Source organism: Cryptomeria japonica, chromosome 6 (assembly GCF_030272615.1).
Source record: "Cryptomeria japonica chromosome 6, Sugi_1.0, whole genome shotgun sequence".
Taxonomy (NCBI): Eukaryota; Viridiplantae; Streptophyta; class Pinopsida; order Cupressales; family Cupressaceae; genus Cryptomeria; species Cryptomeria japonica.
In genome coordinates, this window is record NC_081410.1 from 371974311 (window position 1) to 372000605 (window position 26295).

Below are 26295 nucleotides of genomic sequence, written 5' to 3' on the forward strand. Positions count from 1 at the left end.
TTTCAGTTCAAATTTTATTTTGCTGAAATTGCTATTGTTGCTAATTTGCAGGGATACAGAGTGCTAATGCTAGAAAACAGAATTTAAAGATAATATTCAATCTAGAGGCAGTAGTAGAAGATGGCCAACAACTATATGTCAGTGGATCTGTTATCTCTCTTGGAATGTGGGATCCTGAGCTAGCTATTCCTATGTCTCCATTTGAAGGAAAAACTAACCTTTGGCAAGCTAGAATACAGGTTAGCACATCTTTCGTCCTATGATGTTATATACTTCTTGTTAGACATTGTTAAACAAATAGACAGATTTGTATTTGTCATTGATGTCAAAAGGAGATATGCAGAGATGTAATTGCCTACAGATCATACAATAACAATTCCTCACAGATTTGATAGTTACGGAATTGATAATTATTCTTTGTTTTTATCAGCAGTTGTATCAATGTGTATTCTGGACTGCATATTGTTTGGTGGTTGAGATCTCTTAAGATTTTCTTATTTGTAGTCTCATTTTTCATGAGGATGAGTTATGTTGATACAAGCACCTGCAGTTTCAGAACGATGTTTAATGATGAATGGTGATAAAGAATACTAGATTGAATATACAACAAAAATGGTGTCTATCCTTACCTTCAATATGTTCTGATTGGATGATTTGTTTATATCCAAACATGGTTTCTATCCTACTTATTAGGGCACAATGAACTTTATTATTGCTTATGTCCGCAGTTTATAACCAAGAAGCATTAATCGTGTGGGGAATTAATTGACAAACCAAAAGTATAAGATTTTTTCAAAAAATCGGGAAAAAATCGGGAGAAACTTGGGAAAAAATCGGATTACAAAAAAACGTAAAAACATTATAAAAAATTGTTGGTGTAATTATTTATTCATGTTGGATATTATTACACCTTAAGTTTAGTTAGGATAATGTATTTCATAGTAATTTGGGTATGAGACACTTGGGTGTTTGTGCCACATTGGGATAGTGTGTGTAGGGGAATTTCCACCTTTTATGGTGTGATCTTGTTACTACTCTATCATATCCACTTATTGTGAAGTGATAATTCCACCTTCGGTGGGTGATCCACCTCATGTGGAATATTATATTGTTTCTACTACCTACCACACCTATTCCCTACCTACCCTTGTTTCTTATTGAGCCACATGTCATGTTCGTGTGCTCACATATCCATATAGCCTTGTGTATATATGCAGGGTCATATGCATTGTATGTAATAACGATTGATCATTTATCTATTGATGAGAGTACGATTTATTCTTGTCCTATATTTTGTACTTTTCATTGAACTCTTGATCTTGGCAAAATCTCACATGGTTTCATCTTTGAGAGGCATTATTGCGACGTTAAGAGGCAAATCTGAGGAGCAACATCTTCTAGAGGCGTCCTAGACCAGATCCGACCTCACCATCGCATCCGAGTGGCCGTTCCCATAAATGTTGACTATAAATTCGCCTATATTTGGTGAAAAGTCAATTTTGGGCTTGGAGGAAAATTTTTGCCCAATTTGCGCTGTACAGTACGGATTTTTTGAAAAAAATAAAAATAATTTTTTTTTCACTTATTTTCTGCGAAAATACTTTAAATCTTATTTTCATATTTTGCAGTTTTTAAAATATTAGAAAAGTTAAATAAATAAATAAAAAACATCAAAAATTATATTTTTTTGGGGGGGTCCCATGACCACCCCCCATCCCGTACTCTGCCGCTTTCAAAATTTGTAGGGACCGTACCTCAGCACGACCCTCGCTGCTGCTCACGCCCGACCTCCGACGCCGCTCACCTCCCGCCACCCCGGTTCTACATCCCCCCGCCGACATTGCTCCTTCTGGCCACTCCGTTGCTCAACTCTTTGGGCGTCCAACATAGTTGCGCGCGCCACCTTGAGAGTTTCACCGGCCCGACTTCCGACCATCCTCCCCGCTGGCCTTCCCGTCCCGACGACCATTGCTTGACGGGCCCCTGCCACCTCCCGGCCCTTCGGTTCCTGCCGCTGAGTCTCCAGTCGACAGTCGATCTGCACTGTCCGTCCATTGGCTCTCCCAGCGACGTTCCTCCGGAAGGCCTGCTTCCTCGTCGGGACCCATCGCCAACGCATTGCCACACGGCTTCCATGCGGCCGCCACACAGGTGCCTCACTACTGCCACGTAATCAGACACATCACTCATGTGGCCACCACGTCAGCAGTCCGTACGACATGTGCCATCTTTTGATTCCGCCACGTCAGCAGTCTGTACGACACGTACCATCCTTCGACTCGGCCACGTTAGCAGTCCATACCGTACGGACGCCACGCAAGCAAGGAGGCGAAGTTTTGGCGACGGCCATACGATTGTCAAATTTAGGCTCATGTTTTGTTGACATCATCAATTTTCAAAAAATTATTAGCGCCCTTTCATTGAGCTTTTCGATTTTGAAGTTCAACTTTGGAAGGCCATATCTTGCTCATTTTTGATCTTTTTTGGGTGCAATTTTTTCGTGTACTTTCTCGTGGTGGCATTATTTTCTGATTTTGATGGATAGATTTTTGAGAAATCTCAGTTTTTGGTGACTGTACCTGTCCAATCCCCGTTTCTACAACTTTCGGGACTCCGCTTGGGCTCATACGAACTCCTTTTTAGGTGCCGTTTTTTTTGAAAGTGCATAATTTTTCGTCTACTTTCATAATCTGCTATCATTTTGCAGTGATTTTGAGTAGAAATTGTATTTTCAGTATATGGTCTTTTTTGGCCAATTTGGCACTTGTATTGCATAGATCTATCTTGCTGGTCTTTTGCATTGTAGTTCTTAGCCTATTGGGGTTGTTGTAAAATAAAATCAGAAGTCCACCTTGCCATTGTTTGCAAGTGGCCTATTGTACACGCACTACATATAAAGTGTCAAAATCATCAGTTTTTTTTGGGGGGTACTTTGATTGAGTGAATTTGGGGGGGGGGGGTGTCTCTTGTATTCCTTCCTTTTCTGCTGCTATGGGTTCTCCTAAGTTTCCTCTCTTAACTCCTCATAATTAGGCTACTTGGAAAATTGATGCATGGAGTAAACTTATGGAAAAAGGTCTAACTCATTATATTGATGCAACTATTGTTGCTCCCGCTGATCTTGTTGGTTACTTGGATTGGCTCACTAAAAATATCATAGCAATTGGTACCTTAAGAAAGTATGTATCAAAGGATCTCATTTTTCATATTGAGAAATGTACTCTAATTAAGGATGTTTGGGAAAAGTTTCAAGACTTGTATGGACAAGTTGATGAGATTAGGGGATATCAGATTGATAGTGTTCTCACCATGTTAGATCCCAAGAACTTTGATACTATACAAGATTATGTCACTAAGGCAAAAGAGTTGAGGGCACAACTCAAAGATTGTGGCATTGATAAGAAGGATATTCAATTGATCTTCAATTTGATGGGCAAACTTCCACAAGAATATGCAGCATTTGTTTCTAGTTTCCAAACCCATAGGATGACAATGGGTTCAAGCTACACAATGCGTACATTTGATGCTTTCGCTGAAATGTTGATGATGGAACAAACTAAGCTGATAAGCATGGGCATTCTTAAGGCTCCTAAGTCTCAAGCATTAGTGGCAAATCAAGGGAACAAAGGAAATCAAGGAAAGGACAACTCAAACAAGAACAAATGGCAATCAAAGCCTAAGGACAAAGCAACACCTTCTCCACAACAAGGAGATTCATCCTCTTCCAAGAAGGACAATTCACGAAAGAGGGAGAGACCTACTTGTGCCTATTGTAAAAAATTTGGTCATGAGGAGCATCGTTGCCATTCTAAGAAGATTGATGAGCTCACACACATCCTCAAAAAGCACAACTTTGATTTGCCTAATGGCTACAAGGAGGATTCATCAACTTCCACTTCCTCACAATCAAAAGGGAAAGGGCAAGCATTCATGGCTTCAACAAGTGGGAAGACTCACTCTTTTGGGACAAGAAAAGGAAAAGCTCTTTGTGCTACTACAAGTCATGATTTAGGGAGATGGCTTTTAGATTCAGGGGCGTCTCATCATATGGCATCTTCGCAGTCTACGTTCTCTTCATTTGAACCTTGCCACATCCCACAGATTTTGATGGGGAATCATACATACATGGATGTGATTGGGAAAGGAACTATTGCCATTGGCGATAACTTCTTCAATAATGTGTTGTGTGTACCCCATTTGACAAACGATCTTCTTCCATCTATCAAATCACACATGGGGCAACTAAGAGAATTGTGGAGTTCACACCTAAGTCGGTTTTCATTAGAGACTTGGAAACTAGAGCTATCGTTGCGACTTGGGTGGTGGATCATGCATCTCGGTTATATTCCTTTTCAGATTTTGTTGATGAGGATGATTTTACATATGATGATTCTACACATGATGATCACACTTCTTGTGATGATTCAGATTTTGAAGAGAACTTTGGGTACTTGAACTTGGGGATTCTCACATGTGACCCTGTTCTTGAGCCTTGTGTTTCATCTCCTCCTATTGATGTCACATCACCTATTGCACCTGATGATGCAGCTAGTGCGACAGTTTTGCCTTCTTGTGATTTAGTGCAGCAGGATATATCTTGTCTTGCAGCTCCAGTTTCATGGGATGAGTACTTGACAGACATTGCAGGTTTGTTTGTGGAATCCTACATTGCAGATTTGGGAGACATCATTGATGATATTCATCTTCTCTTTGATGAAGATGATCCTTCTTCGGTTTTTGTAAGGGAACACTCTGACCCTCTCGTTCATTCTCTACATGATCATTCTTTTGAGGTTGACATGATTGTGGATTCTTATGTACAGCTGTTGGAGGAGGTCTCTTTATCCTTTGAGGAGACATGTGAGTCTTTGGGACTTGTTCTACATTCATCTCCACTAGATCTTGGAGTGCCTTTTTCAGTAGTGTGGAGCCGTTCACCACCTTTGGAGGGGGTAACCTTCAGCATCGACATGGAGACACTTCAGCACTTTTCAGAGACTTCATTCATCATGAGTTTTTTTCCTACATCTTCCCTTCATGATTGGGGAGACTTCATGGATACACCTTTGGTTTTGTTTCTTCTTAACGGGAGGAATGTTGTTCGACGTTCATGGAGCAGTTTCTTCATTCATTCTCGAGCTTCTACCATTGGTGCAGATTTTACATTGAGTGGGGGGGGGTACCTAGCTTCTCTTCTTTTCTCATATGGGGGGGACTTTTTCCTCACATGGGGTTTTGTTCCTCACATGCTTCTTTGAGAGTTCTTTGTATAGTCTTCATCTCTCTTTTGGGGGAGGGTTTTTTCCCATTGGGTTTTTGTATCTTTCCTCGCTTTGTGAGAGATAGAAAAGAATTCTCAGCACAAGGTTTCAGCATTGAAAGAAGTTGAAGTCCTAAAGAAAGAACTTGAAGGAAACTAGACGATTATCAAGTTAAAAAGTGAAATTGAAGAAGGTAAAAAAAGGTAAGAGAAAATACATATGAAATTTCTGTCTAAATCTAAAGAATGTATGGTTTTAGAAGATAAATTAGTGGCTTTACAACATGATCTAGAACAATATAAAAGTGAGTCAGATAGAAAAGAAAAATAATTTCTTTCTTTCTTTCTTTTTCCATGTGTGACCCAGCATTTATTGAAGTGTTCAAGTTGTCTGGAGTCTGGACTGAACTTTGCCATGTCTATGCCAAGGTTTGTCAGTAAATAAGTATTATTTAATACTAAAGTAAGAATTAAAGGGCTAAACAGACATCAAAATATTACAGTCTTTAAATTGCAATATCAGGCCAAACAACTGAAAATAATATAGTATATGTAAAGTCTTAATACCTCACATAGGCAGCCAAGTAAAGCGGCATTATGGCTGCATCTTGTTATTCCTGCTGTACCTTTTTGCTGATTGTCATACCTTTCGGGGAGGCTACAATACCATATCATTCAGCTATACTATTTTCCATACAGGCTGTACTTGAGGTGCTGTACATTTTGAAGTAGTTGCTGTTGCATACATATTTTCTGACTTGGGATTTGCTATTTATTTTGGTAGTTTGAAGTTTGAACAATAAATGAAGAAATGTTTTATGCTATAAGTATACATTCATTTTTATTACAGTTTGCTGCAATAATAATAAACATGATATGCAAGTGATACTGATCAATATTGGCATTTAATTACTGCTGACCAGTATCACATATGTATTATGGAGTTGCATAGATAGCAATTTGGAATTTTTTTTCGCAAAGTTTACAAAACAATTAAAAAAGGGACATTGCAATGGTATAAGAGCTTTGATCTTGCCAGTTTGCAGGTTAAGAGCTAACAATTCAAATTCAGCCTAGCGAAAGAGAGCTGAGATTTTATCAGAGAGAATGAAGAAAGTTGCAAAGTCAGGGTCAATAATTAAATGTAGAAATGGGGGAAAGAAGAAAGAGGGTTCTGAGATATGAAGCAAAAATAGAAAATTAGTATAATGCTATCATCCACATAAGCCAGGGCCAGCAACCAATGACGAATCTCATGGCACAATTATCATAAACAATGTAGAATTTGAGTAATCCAAGTCCAGTTCAAACCCCTACAGGTGAAGGAAGTGCTACTGCAATTAACAGAATCATGTTTGGTTCCACATCTAGGCATTTCCAGCCAAAGTTTATAAAAGAGAACTACTAGAGAAAGAAGAGCAAAATCAGAATGGAGATAGCTTTGCAGCTAGCTTTGATGAATACGGAGCTCTTGGACCTGAGTGTAGAAGTATCTCTAACCAATCTTTGCTATTTGAAAATGTAGAATGGACAAAATTGATCATTGCCCAATGAAGAATGGACAGGATTCCATGTAGAAATATCTCTAAGCAATGCAGACACATCCCAATTTGTGTCCATTGCTCTGTTGGTGCTTTCCTATGACTGGTCAAATCCTAAGGATTTAGGTTTCTTTAGGAGCTGGTTCCTTTGGCTTTCTTATTGTCATCACCGCCATTGTCATAATAAAATCAGACCTTTTTGAGAGCAGTAAACACACTCCAGCTCCTCAAGAAAGTGTACATGCAAGTGCCAATAAACACTAAACAGCTTCTATTTTGCCAACCATTGTTCCATGCAAGGGCACCTTAAACTGCAGATTTCAGACCCTGATTGCAGATTTTATGGCCTTCTTGAGGGGGCAATTTTGCCCTAGAAAATCGGTTCTTTGCCAAACACTTCGAATAAATGCACAAAACAAGTCGCCCAGCTATGATAAATTCATAGAAACAATACCTAGATTGATAACCTTCAGCTTTCAAAAGATTTATCTTAACTTGATTTCAGCTACTCAGAAAGAACTCATTTCTAAAATTCAGAAAACTCACACCAGCACTCAGAAAACTATTCTAAAATCTTCAAATTCACACCACACAACTGAAAACCACACTTCACACCAAAGACCACAAACCCACATCAAAATAGTGTAAAGCACTTCATCTTGTCGAGCCAAAAATCCACTTGAAAGATTCAAATACATTGAAAACCTGCAACTGTGAGAACCAACCAGCTAGGGTGGGTCTTTCACCACTGAAATTAGTGCAACCTTCTTTCAATTTGAATTCATTTCCCTCCAAAACCACTTTTCCTACAACTCTCAAAATATAACATCAAACTTTATTTTCTTTTCCTTCAGTCTTGGCATCCACTTTGGAGGCAAAAAATTAATCTTTTAAATATTAAAAATAGCTCCATACTTTGAAGTCCCCCTAATGAAGTCTATATTAGAATAATATTCTTTATTATTATTTAATGGTCAACTATGTAAACATTGTAAATTTAGTTTCTTTCTATTTTTTACGATTGTTTCTTTTTAGAAACGTCGTTGTTGTAATTCTTTATAATGATCTTCCTCATCATTTGTTAGTACAACTAAATTTTTACCAATTACTTCTCAGTAATATGGTATCAGAGCAGTGAAAATAATCTTTTGCACGAAAAATTAATAATTTCTTTTATTATTAATTTGTTTCCAGTCGCTCCAGTGTCAATGAGAGCAATGACACGATGTTCTCCTATCACTCCCTGAACTCTAAAAGACTCATTCTTGTGAATGCTCGAGAGTTGAGCAACCACTCCTCTATCTTCTAGTTCACTTTCAGGACCTTCAGGAGCCTCTTCATACTCGTTGTCCTCAATTTGAGTCTGCTGTTCGGAAATATCAGAATCTGATCCATCAGCAGAATAGCACTCCATTTGATGTAAATTGCCCTTCTCACGACATTGATGTCCTGGGGCCCATGGTTCTTTGCAAGAGTAACGAAGATTCTTCCTCCAGAGCTCATCATCCATTTGAGAAGGGAACTTCTTGGTTTGTTTTGAAAACTTCTTCTTATCCTTCCGGAAAGGAAAAGGCTTGGACTGAAATTTACTCCTTGGGGCAGCCAACTTCATACTTCTAGATTTTTTGATGGCTTCCACCAAAGTAGGCGGATCGAAAGCTTTAACCCACCCCTTCAAAGGCTCTTCAAGACCTTCTGTGAAAAGAACAACTAGCCTCTTCTCTGAGATGCTGCTGACCATAACTGAGAGGTTTTGGAATTCAGTTATGTAGTTGTCCAAGGAGCCTTGCTGTTTGAGTTGAGCAAGCTCCCTAAACTTCACCTCCGGGTCCTTAGAATCAAACCTATCAATCAGCTTGTTGGTGAACTCGACATAGGTGTTTATCAAGCTATGACCAAGGGTGACCAACCCATGGTACCGCCATTCGTGCCCAACTCCATCCAAGTGCAGGGTGGCGAACTTGATGGCTTCTTCTTCAAGCATAGGCCTCAGGGACAAATAGTTGTCCAACTTCTGCACCCACGCTCTAGCTGTACTTTTACTACTTCCATCAAAATGCGCTAGAGTGACCTTCCCAAGAGCTTGTTGATAATCTCTTGGAGCAGAGTAACGATTATCATATCTTCCTTCCCTCTTCTTCTTCTGGTTCATGTCTTGGTCAAGAGACATGGCATTTCGAATCTCTTGGGGAAATGTTGCATACTCCACGAAACTGGCCCGGATCTCCTCAGCTACAAGAACTTCAACTTCTGGAGGCAGTGTTTCCCTTGGAAGGAAAACTGGTTGCAATGGCCTTGTCATCGATCCAACATGCATTCCACTACTATTGCTGCCATTTCCATTACCACTGGAGTTGTTGGAAGTGCTGGCATTATTTCCACTCATAGTTTGATTCGGATCTTGGCTTTGCCCTCCTCCAATACTCTGTCTAAAAGTGGTTATCATCTGGGACATCATGTCCATCATAGTGTCAAACTTCTTTTCCATTTTTTCCACAACCACTGTTGCCTCATTCTGAATCAATCTCTTTCTCTTTGTTTCTCAAGACCTCTGAAAAGGTCTCTTCCTCTGGCATTGACGGTATCTGATACTACTGCCTTCTTTGTTCCTTGTTGTAATATCTGATATCTCTGTCACTCATGGAACCCCTCTGTCACACAGGCTGGCAGGATGTGTGGCTCTGATACCACTGTAATATACCCCTTAATTTTTTATTTTTTTAGCAAGATTACACACACAACCACATTCGTTAGGGTTAGAAGAAGAAATCCAAAACCAGCAAGAAGGAACCCTACACCTTTTGATCACTGAGAGCCCAAACTGGGAAGGTGAGAGCATACGGTAGCAGGGTATCGTTAGTAATAAACTGCTGAAGTACTGAATACAATAATGGGCAGCAAGCTAGCCCCTTCCACTTATCGAGCGGGTAAACAAAGGAACTTGGTGGTAAACCAGCCAAGAGAACAACATTCCAAAACACGAATCACTCTACCGCAATATTTCATCGGGAGGACTGAACACCGAAAACAAGCTCAACTCAACCGCTTATGCAGCAGGAGGATCATTACAACAAAAATCACTCAACCGCTTATGCAGCGAGAGGACTGAGCTATAAATATCAAATATAGGCGGCAAGCCAACCTCTTCCACTTTTCAGCTGGAAAGATTACAATCCAGAAATAGTTAGTACTACTACTACTTAACCTTACAATATAGAATGAGAAGATTAAAGATGATATCCAATATAGATTACAGCAATAAACAACTATCAAATTAACTCAAATCAAGCCACAACTGCTAAACCAAAAATTTGAAGTCAAAACAGGCATGACTAGTCTCAGCCGACAACACCAAAATGATCATAACTCATTCAAACGAAGTCGGAGACACACTAGATCAAATGCGAATGAAAGATATAACCTGGACGATGATACAAGAGCACAAAACCTGAAATCCAATCGCCTCAAAACAGTAGCACGCATCCCAATGCACCTCTGGAATAGTACGACCTAGCTAGATGGTACGATTTGCAATTAAAATTCCAACTCTCCAAACTAGCAGCTATAAAATAGTAAACTATATCGCTTGATAGAGCCAGTACCCAGAATGAAAGAATCACTTGGCCGAGAGGTATGAGCGAAATATGGTTTCAGCAACTCCGCAACCAGCAGCAAGAAAACACTCCAAACCCATGCAAAAACACTCCACACTCTGCAAAACATTCTCTAACAGCTCTGAGGATACAAGAACATAGCTAGGTACTATCTCACAAGTACGAAATTGAGATAGCTAGGAAGCCACACTTCGAAGCTCAGATTTCAATCATCAAACCGACAACATAATGGTATCAAATTCTCAAGATACTAAATGAGAGGCCAAGCACCTGTATTTATAGATTTCTCCCTTGAAATTCAAATGCAAATGGCGCCCAAAATCAATTGAGACTCATTTCATTTCATGTCATGTCCTCCACTATACATGGTGTCCACTTTCCCCATCTCCCTAGGCAAAGTTTGAACTTTTCCTAGGTGAACAATTTGCAACATTAAAATAATACAAACATGAAATGTTTTATCATTGTCAACACCACCTGACTTAGGAAAATAATAATATTAATGGCAGATATTTATCCTTTTCCCTAAGTTGCCCACAACACAATTAATCAGTAATAAAATAATTAAATATTAAACCTTAGGATAAGGAAATAATATTTAATTAAAAAACTTATAAATCCAGTACTGATTATCATCAAAAACAAGGATGAAGCTGTGCAATGAAGACCACTGAACTGCGTTAGATCAGGACCCTGTCGAAGACTGCTAAAAATAGAAATGCTCAATACCACTTACTAAAAATTGTAAGTCAAGAAATCCTGCTCCGAAAAACATGATCTTCGCACCTAGAGAAAGAGCTTGGAAAGCTCAATAGAAGTGCATCATCCAAACAACCAAACCCTAACTTACTAAAAATAGTAAGTTCACACTTCACCGAAGAGTCAACTGCATGTTATGCCACCTTGGAGTTCATGGAAAACCCAGAACGAAACCATAAGCAGAACGGAAGAATTCCCTCCTGACAAACCCTAGAAACTCGTGCAAAACTCCACAACCCTAATTCTCCTTTTCAAATAGCCTATGGATCTCCGGAATAGGCCAATGGACCACTGAATGCACATCACTGAGAAGGGGACATTACAACCCTCTAGCAACTAGCCGAGCCTTGACCTTATCAAGGGTTCCATCAGCCTTATACTTAACTTTATATACCCATTTGCAGCCAATGGGATTCTTCCTAGGTGGAAGATCAGAGAGCACACAAGTGTTGTTTTTCAAAAGACTAGGGTGTTCAGCTTCCATAACTTGTTTCCTCTCAGGTATACCTTTAGCCTCTGCATATATCTGAGGCTCATAAACTCTGTGAATGTTGGTCATGAGTGCAAAATTACTTGTATTCTGTTGCTTGCTCTTGTTTCTAGACGATCTACCTTCAATGACCTCATCATCATGAAGATCACCAATAGTCTTGGCCCACCACTTAGGTTGGAGAGTAGAAGTACCAACATCTAAAACAGGTGGATCGACATCACCAAGAATGTCAATAACAAAGTCATCAGGATGTTGCTCAAGATTCTCTTGAAGAAAGTCGGGTGGTGCAACAGCATGCTGGCGAGACTCCACAACTTCAAAGTCAAAGTTTGTTGAATCCCTCCCATTAGGTATAACTAAGGGAAGACAAACACTCTAATCCTTAGGCTTCAGAGGCTGATCCTCAGGGCTCAAAATAGGAGAAGAGAGTTGAAAAGGCCTTCTTTCTTCATCAAAAACATCTCGATTGAATATGAGATGATCAATGTGTACATCAATCAACTAGTAAGCTTTGTGATTATCATTGTACCCGGTGAACATGATTTTCTGACTCTTACAATCCAACTTTGTGAGCTTAGCATCTGGAATCCAAACATAAGCTGTTGAGCCAAAAACTTTCAGGTGGCTGATTTTGGGCTTCCTGCCAAACCGGGCTTCCTCCGAAGTCTTCTTCTTCACGGCCTGTGTGGGAGACTGATTTAGAAGATGGACAACAGTGTAGACTGCTTTTGCCCAAAAATTCTTTGCAACACTTCTATGTCCCAACATAGACTGAGCCATTTTAGTTATTGTCTAGTTTCTCCACTCAACAACACCATTCTGCTGAGGGGTGTAAGGTGTGGTCAGCTGATGCTTGATGCCATGATGTGTATAGAAGTTGGAGAAATCAGAAGAACAAAATTCCTCCCCATGGTCTGACCTAAGAGTTATAATTTGTTGACCGGACTCTTTTTCTATTAAGGCCTTAAACTTCTGATACATACCAAACACCTTTGATATTTGTTTAAGAAAATACACCCACATTTTGCGGCTAAAATCATCAACAAATTACAAGAAATAATTGGACCCAGTAATTGAAGGAGTGTTCATCGGACGACAAATGTCAGCATGAAGCATTTGCAATACCTTAGAAGCTTGTCAAGAATCACCATTCGTAAATGGAGTCTAATGCTGCTTTCTAGCCTGACAAGCTCCACAAACTCCATGATTCCGATTTTGAATCTCAAGTAGACCAACAACCAGATCCTCTCGAAGTAGCTGAGGGAGATAGTGTATGTTCAGATGCCCATACCGCTGATGCCAGAGATTGCTGATGGAAGAACTTTTGGCTGCCATGGCGTGCTCCTGAGAATTGCCAGTGTCAACAAGTCTATAAAGACCATGATCCTCAATGGCCACAACTATTGTAGTGCGAGTCTCTCGAGCAACAATACTGCACTTGTGCGAACGGAACAACACATCAAGTAGAAGAGAGTGTCTCATAATCTGACTGACAAAGAGAAGGTTGAGTTCCATACCTGGAACATGGTATACAATGAGGAAAATTAAATTCCTCCCACCAGACTGAATCGGCACATTGCCCTTACTGACAACACTATTCTCTTCCCCTCCTCCAAAGATCACAGAATCGGTGAAAGGCTGATATCCTGTAAACCAGTCATGCTGATGAGTGAAGTGTCGAGAAGCACCTAAATCAATATACTAGGCAAAGGACTTCACATGATCTGCAGCTCTTTTAGCCATACAGGCATAAAAGACAAATTTCTTCTGCTCAGTGTGCCAGGCAAGATTTGTTTTTGGTTGACACCCTCCGTGCTTTTGTTCAGAAGCCAAGTGTTGCCTATAGTGTTTCTTCATGTGACCATACTTGTGGCAATAATTACACTGAATGTTCTTTTTCTTGGAGCTGTCTTGGGATTGACCTAAGCCTTTTTGTTGAGAGGATTGATTTTTCCCTTTATCCTTAGAAAATGATTTAGCAGAGAAGGCTTGCTCTTTGAAGGATGAATTAGCACCGCTTCCAAACTGTTGTTTCCAGTGATTTTGCAATAGATTTTTGTTGCACAGCTTTGGAAACTTCAAGTCAACATTAGTTGAAGTAATGTTGAGTGTCTCAATAAAGTGCTCATAAGACTTTGGTAGACTTTTTAGAATGATGACTACCATGTCTTCTTCCTCCATCTTTCAACCAATTGCCTCTGATTGATCACGAATGCTCTTGATGTTCGTGAGATGCCCCTGTAGAGACATCTTTTCAAACATCATTATGGAGAACAATTGGTTCTTTAGAAAGAACGCACGACTCTCATTTAATGTTTCATGGAGATCCTTCAGATGAGTCCAGATCTTTGTAGCTGTCTTGTTGGATGACACTTGAGGCAGCTGATCATTAGTAACAAAGAGTTTGATAAGCATCATGGCTTCCCATTTACGCTCATCAAATTTGTCCAGGTCATGTCTAGCTGTTGTAGGACGAGTTTCTGTACCCAGAACGAGACCATCAAGGCGGCGATATAAAAAAATGATCATCATTCATTGTTTCCAGCTGTTGTAGTTTTTGCTGTTGAACTTTTGACTACCTTCCAACATAATGTTGGTCAAAGACACCATCTTTCTGCTTTTTGAGGCACACAAAACGAGGTAAATAGAAGATGCAAAAATTTGATAAAAAATTGAGTGCATGAAACTCGAGGCACAACTCCCAATGCACAAAAAATAGAGGCAGATTCTAGCACAAATCTCGAGACAGAAAAGTCTACTGGCATGAATCCCAATATAGAAAAAAACTAGGTTGTCAAACCCTAGATCAAGTAATTAGAGGGATGAACTAAAATCTGTGTAGAAATTTGCAACCCCTAAACAAAACCTGTGGTTTTTAAAACCCTAGGGCGGAACAACAGTTCACAGAGGCTGTGAACCACAAAAACCCTAGTCGGATCTTAGAGCAAAGGTAGGAACAAAATCATGACCATAAACACCCAAGGCATGTGTAGAGAAAAACCGGAGGTTGCGCGGCCTGAAAACGCAAAGAAATGTGGCTAAAAAAAATGCGTAGACAACGCAATTGTTGCAGCAAACGACTGCATCGAGAGAAGAGAGATTGGGTAGAGCAAAAAATCGCCCATAAATCTTTTTTTTGGGCAGAAGAAGTAAATCCGTCGCACAGAAAACGACCAAAGATGGGTCGTGAAAACCAGAAAATCGCGAAATAAATCACGGCCTAAAAAACAACCTCAAGTAGCCAAAAAACATGAAAGTAACAGACATGGTCATGAAAATCTCAAGAAGTTGCGTAGGTAAAAAAGAACCCCTTTGCACACAGAAGGAATCCGTCAAACGTGAGTAGAAACCCTTCGTGTGTGGGCAAAAGCAACCCACACAGAGATGGAAAGGGCTCACAAACAGACGCCTGTGAAGAGTTCTTACGAAAACACACACGTTATAGTGGTAAATGCGATGTTATTGAAAGAATAAAATGTACAAATACATATAGGCATTTACACAAAAGATGTTTCCTAAGGAAACAATCGAATAACAAAAACTAATTTAGAAACTATCTAAATAACCTATAATTACATTGTTGACCATTAATATAAGATGTGCTAAATATTAATCTAATACCATGAAACATATTTCTTTACCAATTCCATTGCCTCCAAGGATAACCTTCTATAGGTTCGTTCTTGCAAAGTTCTTGTAATGTACATTAGGAAAGCATCATTTACCCTTTTGGAATGAGTAGTGTTGTGAAGATGCAACTGAGGATAACACTCAAACTTTATATTGTTCTTCTTAGTTTCTATCTGCTCCAAGGCATGTTAATCCTCTATATTTGAAATTCCTTGCTAGCATATACACGACATATGAGGTCATCGTGAATATGCAAGTTTTCTCCAAACTTTTCAATTGGGCATCTAAGTCGTCACTGATTATTCTTTCCCAAAGAATCATCTTGCTCCTTGTAGGGATCTCCTCTTTATAATAGAATATTCAATCTTCAAAAGTAGAAGCTCGAGGACAGCCCATTATTCTGCTTAGAAAGGTGACAAGGTGACCATATTCATTATGAAAATCAGATTTGTAAAGGGTTTTAGGCATTTTGGTATAATGGGCTCTCAACTTGGCCAACCAATGAGCATTAATAATCTCTAAGCACTTGTCAGGTCCTTGATGAAATATCTTTTTGGCCTCATCCTTTTGAACATAGGACAGGGTAAACTAGTATGTTGAAGGCTTTTGCAATAGCCTCCTTTATGAAGTTTGTTAAAATTCTTCCATCTGGAGCAATTATTCTTCTTTGACCATGTAGATAGTGCTTAGCACATTTCACCACTAATTCATAGCATTGGACAGATGGAGGGAAGCTCATTGCTTGTGCAATCCCATTTTTGACCATCTTTTTTGCTAACTGAGAAAGATTTTGTCTGTACATTCTTTCTTTGAAATCCTCCATGTCAATGTGCCGAAGGCTGCAATGTCCCCTTTTTGGGACATTAGAAGTCTATTAAATAATTTAAATTTAAGTTGTCAAATTATGTCATATTTAATGACAAATTAATTTAATTATATAATAAAGTAATAAAATGACTTTTAGGAGCTTAGTGAGAGTTAATGAAGTCATTTTAAAGGGGTTAATAAAGAGACACGGGAAAAGAATTCCGAGAGACAGGTAGAGAATATGCAAAGTCACAAAGATGTGCTATTTAAGATCATGGAGAGGCTCATTTTGTTATGCTTGATTTTATGCTTGGTTATTGTTCTCTCTTGGAAAGTTCTGGGAAGCTTTGGCTTTCAGCAGGTTTGAGGACGGAAACCCTTGAGCTGGGAGGCAGTGGACGGAAACCCATTGTCTGTTGGAGATATCACTCAGGTGTCTCACTTTGTGCTCCAAATTCATGTTGCTGGTTATCTAATCCGACTGTAAGTTCTGTGGCTACGATTGGATATTTTCCTGTTGTTAATCATCTGAAAATTTAAAGGCAATAACCATATATAATTTTCAGGTCTTTGTTCTAAACTGTTATTATATGATTTACATTGGAATTTGTTGCAAGTTATTGAATGGATAGAAATCACTTGCATGCAAATGGTTTGTTAGAATTCCTGTGGTTCATTTGGTAAAGATCTGGAACAAATATCCATAGGGGAATATTATAGTTGGTGTCCCAAACAACATGATGGTATCTTTGATTTTTGAAGAATACCTTTGAAATCATATTTCATCCTTGCAACCTGTTGACTGGTGTTTTTGCACTCTCCAACACAGAATAAAATCCTTTGGGTATCCTATTCTCTCTTGAAAGGAAATCCTATTTGATGACTCAAATTATATTACCCCAAGGTTTTGGTAGTGAGGTCTTGACTTTGCTTTAGATATAACTCAGTGAATGTATGTGATTTTGCTGGTATCACAAGGGGCCTTACTTAATAAGCTGAAATTCTGTTCCTGCAAGATTTCTCAGAAAACCCTAGGATTTGGAACTTCAATTTCATCAGATTTATCATCAAGACTGGATGCTTTTCAAGTTACTTTAATTCATTCCCAAACAAAGTTCAAGAGAGTAGGGTTTAGAAAGCTAACTAAAATCCTAAATGAAAATTTATTATTACTAATAGATAAGTTCCCAAATGTTAATCATATTTTGCTTCACTAGTTAAATTACAGCTTCAACAAAATAGATTCAATCTTCAGAGGAATACTTCAGATTTTCAGACCACAAGTCATTCATTAAAACCATCCAATAATGCAAATTAATAGACAACTAATGATTGAAATTCAGTACATAAATAAAGGGTTCAGACTAACCAATACTGAAACTTACAATCAACAAGCACCAAATGGTATGAATCTAGAACTTTATCAAGTATCAATCTCAAGTTCATTAAATCTTCATACTACTGAACTTAAAACAATTTTGACAAGCAAGAAACCATGCTAACATTGAAACTTAACAACAAATTTCTGTATTAAATCTGGCAGTATTTTGGCAACAGTTTCTAGTTTGTGATTACAATGAGAGAAGCCAAGTCCTTTTATATATTTTTCATTTCAAAGGGATGGCTGAGATTTAATCCTTTCAAGGGCTCAAATTCACCAAAAATCCTAGGGCGGTTTAGGATATTTAATCCATTTGTTACAACAACCAGAAAAGAACAAAACTTGCATGGATTCCCATGAGGAAAAAGATAAATGCACTTTCTGGCACAAATTTTCATGAGGAAAACAATAAAATAGGAACGAGGCATTGCAATTTTATATTTAAAATTAGCTAGGCTCCTAGATTACATTACATCATTTTCAAGCACAATATGCCCAACATTTTTCTCCTTTGTAGCATACCCTAGGAATTTGGAAATAACATTGTTTGAGATCATCCTTGGGTGGTGTGGGTGTAGCTCTAATTCAGTATTCCATGGATACCAACTCAGCAGATTTTTAAAAAAAAGTTTTGTCTCACTCTAGCTTGGATTCCTTGAAACCATGTATTATTATTAGAAATCCTTAAAATCTTCAATGTCAACACGCCCCAGATTAGTGTCCTCAATCATCCTCATGAGTGATAGAATCATTGTTGAAGGCAAATTTCCTTAATATTGTACTTCATCTTTGCAATCATTGACAAGTTCTCAGTCAGGCTACCTTTGATCTGAAAAAAGGAAAGATGAATGATATTAATTCCAAGATTATAAAAGAATTGCACTAACTTAAAGTCTACATCATGAGTTAGAATCATTATCAAATCACATACTAAAATCTTCCTTTGTATTGATTAAATCCAGGTCTTATATATTTTCAGAATTTGAACACACTTAGATTTTTGGGAATTTAAGCTCATCATGGAATTTTGGAGATTTGAGCTCTTCATGGAATTTTAGACATTTGGGCTCCTCTTGGATTTTCGGAACTTTGGAGCTCTCTTAGAATTTCAGAGTTTTGAAATTCCAAAGAGTTTTGGAACTCTCTTGGAATTTTGAAGATTTGGAGCTCTCTTGGAATTTTAGAGTTTTGGAGCTCGCCTGAAATTTCGGAGATTTGGGCTCTTCTCTTCTTGGATTTTCGGACCTTTGGAGCTCTATTGGAATTTCAGATATTTGGAGCTCTCTTGGATTTTCAGAATTTTGGAGTTCTCTTGGAATTTTGGATATTTGGGCTCTTCTTGGATTTTTTGAACTGTGGAGCTCTCATGTAATTTTAGAGTTTTGGAGCTCTCTTGGAATTTCGGGGCTTTGCCCTTTCATAGATTTTTCAAAATTTTGTAGTGATTATGGATTTCGGAAATTTGAAGAGTCATTGGATTTTTCCATGGTCTCATCTTTTCTCTGATTTTCTTTCTGCTTAGCTCTTTAGACCATTTCATTGGAAATTCCTAGAACACAAGTAATCTTTGAAGTTCATCCCACTTCTAGGTTTATTGATAATTCCATAAAGATAAAGAATCTCTGTAATCGATGTTATTTCAAAGTTAATCAAAACTTTCATGAGGACAGGGAATTATAAAAAAATCCATGAAGACAAGGAATTTTCAAAGTTCTTGAAAATCTTCAAATTTGTGTGGATGGATGGAAGTTTAGCTTCATTGAGGATTTTGCAAAGTTGTGGATTTTTCCATAGGAAACTGAATTCCCTGACAGTGTGAAGTTTCTGCTGAAATTGTTAACTTAAGATTTTGTAAGGATTCTAGGAATTTGATGTGCATAAGGAATTTTGGGATTTCAAGGCACACATGGAATTTTCGGGAACTTATGAGTTGAAATACTCCTAGCATCAGCGAATCTCCTTCTAGCATCAGCGAACTATCGGAGAAAGTAAACAAACCCTATCCAAGGTCAGCAGACTGTCTGTCTAGGGCAGCGAATGATTTGCAGGTGTAGTGAAGCTCATCTAAAAGACAACAGAGGCAGCAAAATCCTTCCTAGGCACAGCAAACATATCCTCAAGTCTGCAATTTGGTGATCAGTGAACTCCTTTGGCATAGCGAACCTCTTCTCTAAGTCAGCAAACCATCTTGCAGGGTCAGCACACATACCTTCAGGTGTGCAATTTATCAGTGATCAGGAAACTCCATTTGTGGACTGCAGATAAGTTACATGCTTGTTCTATTTGCTGACCTAATACTACTGTGTTAAATACTTAATGTGCTGAAGCTAATTGTAAAGAGACCTACTGATCGTTGATAAATAAGATCTGAGAAATTTGGCTGGGTTTTTCACCTCCAAGACGGAGGTTTTCCCAGGATAATTGTTTGTGTTGTCTTGTGTTTCGTTTGCATTGTTTACTTCTGAGTTTTATTATTAAGTCTGATCACTAAAACTAACATTATGGTGTTGATGGAAATGTCGGAAATTCCATGAAGACAAGGAATCTGCGACAAATGAAATTCCTCAAAAAAGGAACAATCCCTTGACAAAAAACTCTCATGGCAATTTATTGATTTTGAAAGCAGAAAACTCTCCCATAACCCCAAGGGGCAAAATTGGAAAATGGCGAGCCAAAAAGAAACGTAACACACCAAAAATCAAAAGACGAAGGGAGAAAGAAGGTTCTTGTTTTGCACGGTGTGTGTGTGCAAGGTGCGACACAACCATTGATAAGTTCTCAGTTTTGATAGGGTGCATGTGATCTTGGAAGTAGAAATAATCTAAGTTACATTCAAAGCAATTAGTAGAGAACTTAGAAAATAAACAAACTCTCTGAGAATCCACTATATAAGAGTTTAATTCCAATATTCTAAAAGATTTGCAATAACTTCATGTCCACATCATGAGCAAAATCACCATTAAGTTACATTTTAAAAGCTTCCTTTAGATTGATTAAATCGAGGCCTTTTTATGTATTTTTTGAAATTTGGCCTGTTCTCAGAATTTTGAAAATTTTACCTGTCTTTGGATTTTTGGCCAATCCTTGGATACTCTTGAGTTTTCAACTTCATCTTCTTTTTGGACTTTTGGAGCTCTTTTTTTGGATATTGAATGATCTTTGCATTTTTTCACGGTTCTATGTTTTTCCCAATTTCCCTTTTGCTTACCCTTTGAACTTTTCTTCAAAAGTTCCATGAAGACAACAAGTTTCCGAATTTCATTCTACTTTCAGGTTTGTTGATAATTCCACAAGGATAAAGAATCTCCGTAGTTGATGTTACTTTGAAGCTAATCAGAACTTCCATGAAGACAAGGGTTTATTGGAAATTCCATGAAGACAAGGAATTTTCAAAATTTCTTGAAAACCTATAGTTTGCATGGAAGTAATGGAGGTTTAGCTTCATTGTGGATTTTGCAAAGTTGTGGATGTTTCCATGGGAATTGGATTCCCTGATAACTTGAATGTTCTACAAATTTTACGAACTTAAGGTTTTTGCAAAGATTTTCGAGAAGACTGAAAGGTTTTTCACTTTCAAATTGTATTGAAGTTCAAAGTTTTGATCATGGTCTCATTTTTTGGAATTCAACCCAATGATGGATAATAAGAACGATAAGTTTGTCATATTTCAAGGACTTTAAGCACGGTTGAATAGATTTTCCTCACGAATGTAATGGTTTTGGGGCTAGGGTGTTGACCATAGTTATTTCTTTGTGTAGCACAAACCTCAACCATATTGAAGTTCTTTGACAACCCTAGATAGTAGGATGCACAAAAGATTATCCTAAGGATTTCAAAAGTGCATGAAAAATTAAATTCTTGCATGAAATGCTAAATTTTGCTAATAATTAATCATTTCAACCACAAAAGTCTCATGAAAAATTGCAATTTTAACTCAAAATTGTAAGAATTTAATATGAACAATCTATGGGCATGAAACCACTGACTGTTTAGGGTTTCAATGTGAAGGAAGTGGCAACTTCAGCTAGCTTAAAGGCTTGAAAATTGCTCAACGACTTGTCTTAGGAAGTTGGAATCACTTCATAGCTCAAATTTCAAATGCAAAGTTGTGATTATGACATAAAACAATGCTTTATGCCCGTTAAAAGGTATGCTATTAATGCCCTGATGCAACATGTTGGCCATCACTTCATTACAGTATTTGCAAGGAATCTTGGAAATTCGATTCCATCCTAGAATTTCAAGATTTCAATGAACTTGTGGAAATGTTGGGAATCCCATGAAGATACGAAATCTCTCATTAATTTTCAATGATTGAGTTGATGCCAAACTACCCCAATACCCCAACTTAGAAATCTCTCATTAATTTTCAATGATTTCAGAACTTCTTCAATTTGGGCAAAAACCTAACCCATCTAGGCCAACAAGACTTCAAGGGAAAAACTCTCACAAACCCCCAAGGGATGAAATTGGTGTACAACAAGCCAAAAAACACAAGGCAAGATGTAGTAGGGTGGTCATTTTGTTCAATCTCTCTTCATTCGTTTTTTGTAGTTGTTTGAAGAAAGTTTCTTGAGGATCTTCTTTTTTTCATTTAGGATGGTTTTCATCTTCTCAATAGTTGAGTTGATGCCATCATATATCTCCTCCAAACAAGGCCTATCGATATATGTAAAATGGATCTTAATATGGGCTTTGGCAAATTGAGGAGGTATTCAACACAATTCCACCAAATGTCATCTAGGACCATTTTCTTAATATTTGTTTCTCTTGTAGTGCTAGATTGCCTCCATATGAACTAATTTGAGCTGATTACCATGCTAGAAAGTGCCTCTTGAACCCTTGCAAGTCGTCTCAAGACAATTGTGTTGGAGGCAAAATGGTTCTTAGTAAACTATTTGAAAATCAAAATAAAAAAATTAAATTTTCTAAAATTAAATAAAAACAGAATTAAGGTTTTTTTACTAAAGTGAGGCATATTTATGAATATAAATCTTATTACTTCACTTACCTTTAGGATCTTCAATTTTGAGAATGTTCTAGATATGCCTTGGTTGGTGATGAACATTGGATCTCCGACCTCAACCAATTTTTTGTCACATAAGGTTGAGGGAGTGGATAGCACAAGGTGTCCAAAACATGTGTGAATAAGGCTCCTCATCCAATAAACTAGCTGCTCTAAAATTTTTGGCGGTCTGTGTTGATTTCAACAATGTCTCAAGGCCCTACTTCCTCAATGGCTAATATGAGATTGTTAGTAATAAATGGACCATCATTCACCTCCCCTTCACAATTTATTGCTCTCAAAAGTAATTGCCCGTTGGGGGGGCATTGCAATAACATTGCTTAGTGGCTGATTTCTTGCATTCTTCTGCCCATTGGAAATTATGGTTTCCCTTGTTTCAGTCCACAAAGCTGTAATGGGATTCAATGACTCTTTTATGAAATTCACATTTTTTTTTTGGCAATAAGGTGCTATCCACTTTCTCAAAACTCGAGTCCTTGTACCCTTTTGGAGCTTGATTTATTGTTTTCACAATTTGTTGCCAATATGGTGAGTGAACAACATTGGAATACAATCCATTTGCATAGAGACATCTTGCTATGTATTGATCGACAATCTCTTGAGACATTAAAAAATTTCACTTCCAACGGTCCATTTTATCTCTTATGTGTAAAGGCTGCAAATTCTTTAGGTGTGGCCAAAAATGGGTGGTTTTCTATAGATCGAAGATTAAAAGGCAATGAAGGGGGCTTCATTCTGCGAGTTCTTTCTTTGAGAAAGGATGATTTGATTTGCGGTCTACTGCTTGATCTGCTTTATTCTACTCATTAATATATGCTATGATTTGTGCTTATAGAATGGGTACACCATTTTTTCTAGGGATGTGGCACAAATGGGGTCTCACCCTACGAAACACGGGGACGCGTCCCCTACCTGAAAACCCCCGTCCCAGTCCCGAGGACGGCCAAGGAACGCCCCCCCCCGTCCCCGTCCCCAAATTGTCAGAATTTTGAGGGGATGTTCCCGAAACGGGGGGACGACTTCCCTAGCTGTGGGGGACGTTCGTACGTCCCGGGGACGGGTGGGGACGGATTGGGGACGGCTAGACGTCCCCCACATCTAGGGCTAGGGAAAAATATTAAAAAAAATTAAAAAAGTCGTATTTTCAATTTTTCTAACATGGGCCCTCTATCAATTCAAATTTTTCAAAATAGTTATAAAAAATTATTGAAAATACGACTATCTATATTTTTCTAACATGGGCCATCTATATTGAAAAAATTTAAAAAACGACTATCAATTTTTTTATTATTGAATTCTATCAAAAATTAAAAGGCAACATTAAATTTATTAATTCATATCAAATATCTATAATTTTAAATTAATTCATATTATAAATTTTAAAATTTATAAATAGAAAATTCATCAAATAATAAAATATTAAATAATAAATTTTATACTTTGCTTTTTAGTATTTACTTAGTACTATTTTCATTTCCATATCGCAATTGACAATGAAACAATATGGCAGCAGTGTATCCTTTGGGCATTTTGTATGTTATTTCTTTAATATCTATTATGATATGCATATTGACAATGTGAATGAATTGAAATTCTGAATTATGAGTGCATATTGAGTATTGAGTCTATTGATACTATTGTATGTTCGATGTTTGCATTCTAAAATGTTTTCATAGTATCATACACATGCTATATCCACGTTTTCATATGAATATAATGTATAGATGCATGCTTTATCCATGTTTTCATATAAACATTTAGAATTTTCCTATATATTTTAAATTTTCCCTATATTTTATATAGCCGTCCCCTTTGCCGCCCCCCGTCCCCAAATTTGGCAAAAAAATTTGCCTTCCCGAAAACTCGTTCCCCTGTCCCCCCGTCCCGGAAACTTGGGGTAACGTAGGTCTCACCTAATTGTATAAGCTTGAATACCTGACATCACACCTGTTGTAGATCCAAACATAATCTGTACCACCTGAAAGTTGTTGTACAATATGAATATATTCCCAAAGGGAGAATTTGTGTCTGTTTTGAAGTAGGGTTGGGCCATTTAGCTAGAATGGGTTGCCATGGTAATCCCCATGACAACAAGTTTAATGAACAAGCTATACACACACACACACACACACAACTCAAATCATTTAAAAAAATTAAACATGTATTATAGAGTCATAGAAGAATGTGCAAGAAATTCAAAACAAAACAAATGAGTTCATTTGTTAAAAAAAGAAATTTAAAAGAGGGAAAACTTATACAAAAATACTCAAAAAAAAGGTCCTCCTTTTGCATAAATCTTCCTCAAGGATCTCCTTGGCAACAAAGCGCTTTTGCAAATGCATAGTAATAGCAAACCAACCACTTTCCAACCTTCACTGATCAATCTTCAACTCTATTTGTGCAATGCAAGCAAGAATGAATGTTCGGCAAGGATGAATTATATTTTTGTTTTGCATTGACAATAAGGGAAATGACTTTGCTTATGTCTTTAAAACAATCTTGAAATCCACACTTTTAGGTTTAGGGGAGCCGTTTTTGGACATATGGTAAGAGTCAAATGCCAAATTGGAATAAAAAAAAAATCTTGACGGGTTTTTTGTGGCAGGACTGGTGGGGTGTGAAATTCATCTATATTTACCTTGGGTCAGCCAAGGTTTGTCTCATACATACTTGTAGGGCTTGAAAAAACCCTGGACAGTCCCTAGTGAGGATTGAACTCGGACCCAAACCGGTCAGATCCGAGGGCTGAAAAGGTAAGATAGCCCTCATCTTGCCATTTTTAAATCATGCTTCTTGTCTTGTTCTTTTATCACATTCTATTATAGGTAGTTGATAATTTATGATCAGTTCGGGTAGGCAGTAACAAAATCAGGTGGATTTTGTTTTTGCTCCTTGTTTCCTGTAGTACTTGAGCTCTGGCTATCTTGCGGTGGTATAATTTCCTTAGGATACACTGTCCACAAGTTTGGGAGTTTCAGCAATGCAACATGGTTGTTGAAGTTGACGAGACTAATGTAATGGCAATTGTATATCACTTTGACATGCCTTCTACATGACTCCAGTTCATTTTCCATCCATCTTTTATTATTAGTTTGAGTACTTAGCTAAGAACTGCCTTATTTTCTTACTGTATCATTCATAATCAATGCTGACTATCATTGGCTACCATTGCTTAGATACCATCAAGTAATTCTCTCTTGCTTCGTAATTTATCTCTTTTTATAGTGGGAATAACTTGAATGGTTGTTTTGACTATTTACAGGTAGTAATCTTAAATTTGTTTGCATCAAATTGATTTTATTAACTATCGGAAAGTGACACAGTTCCTTCCCAGAAAATTGGACGTATTATTATGTTTGAAATCAAGATTTTCAAAAATCTAAAACTGAAAGTGGCTATCAAAGGAACATATGTCACAGAAAATTTCCTATATATTTATTACATTCTAAATTATAATAATTAAATTTGAAAGTGTCACTAACTTATTTAGTCAAAAGTTAGGAGCTCTTTTTTGGGGAAAGTTTTAAGGAGTGAAATATTTATAAAACACATATGGTAATCTATTTGGTAATTTACCTAGTTATGTTTCTACCTTCATTACAAAAGAATATTTTCAAAGTATTCAATGAACTCATCTTTTATGAAATATTTCTAATTTTGCAGAAAAAATTCTCTGAGAGGCAGGTTTAGTCCCCCAAGAAATTGTTAAAAATTAGTCATTTGGTGAAAATGGTCGATTCAGTTATCCCTGGTTCTTCTTCAGTGTTGATTTTCTGGTTCAATG

At 37.6% G+C, this 26295-nt stretch overlaps 1 protein-coding gene across 5 annotated transcripts in view; it reads left to right on the forward strand.

Annotated features, from left to right (window-relative positions):
* The window catches only part of LOC131072219 (ribonuclease E/G-like protein, chloroplastic), a 305133-nt gene that overhangs the window by 41250 nt on the left and 237588 nt on the right, over positions 1-26295 (forward strand). For all 5 annotated transcript variants that reach the window (XM_058008320.2, XM_058008319.2, XM_058008318.2 and 2 more), the window contains exon 3: positions 52-239. In XM_058008320.2, coding sequence (XP_057864303.2) covers positions 52-239 — 188 coding nt within the window. The remainder of the gene's footprint in view (positions 1-51; positions 240-26295) is intronic.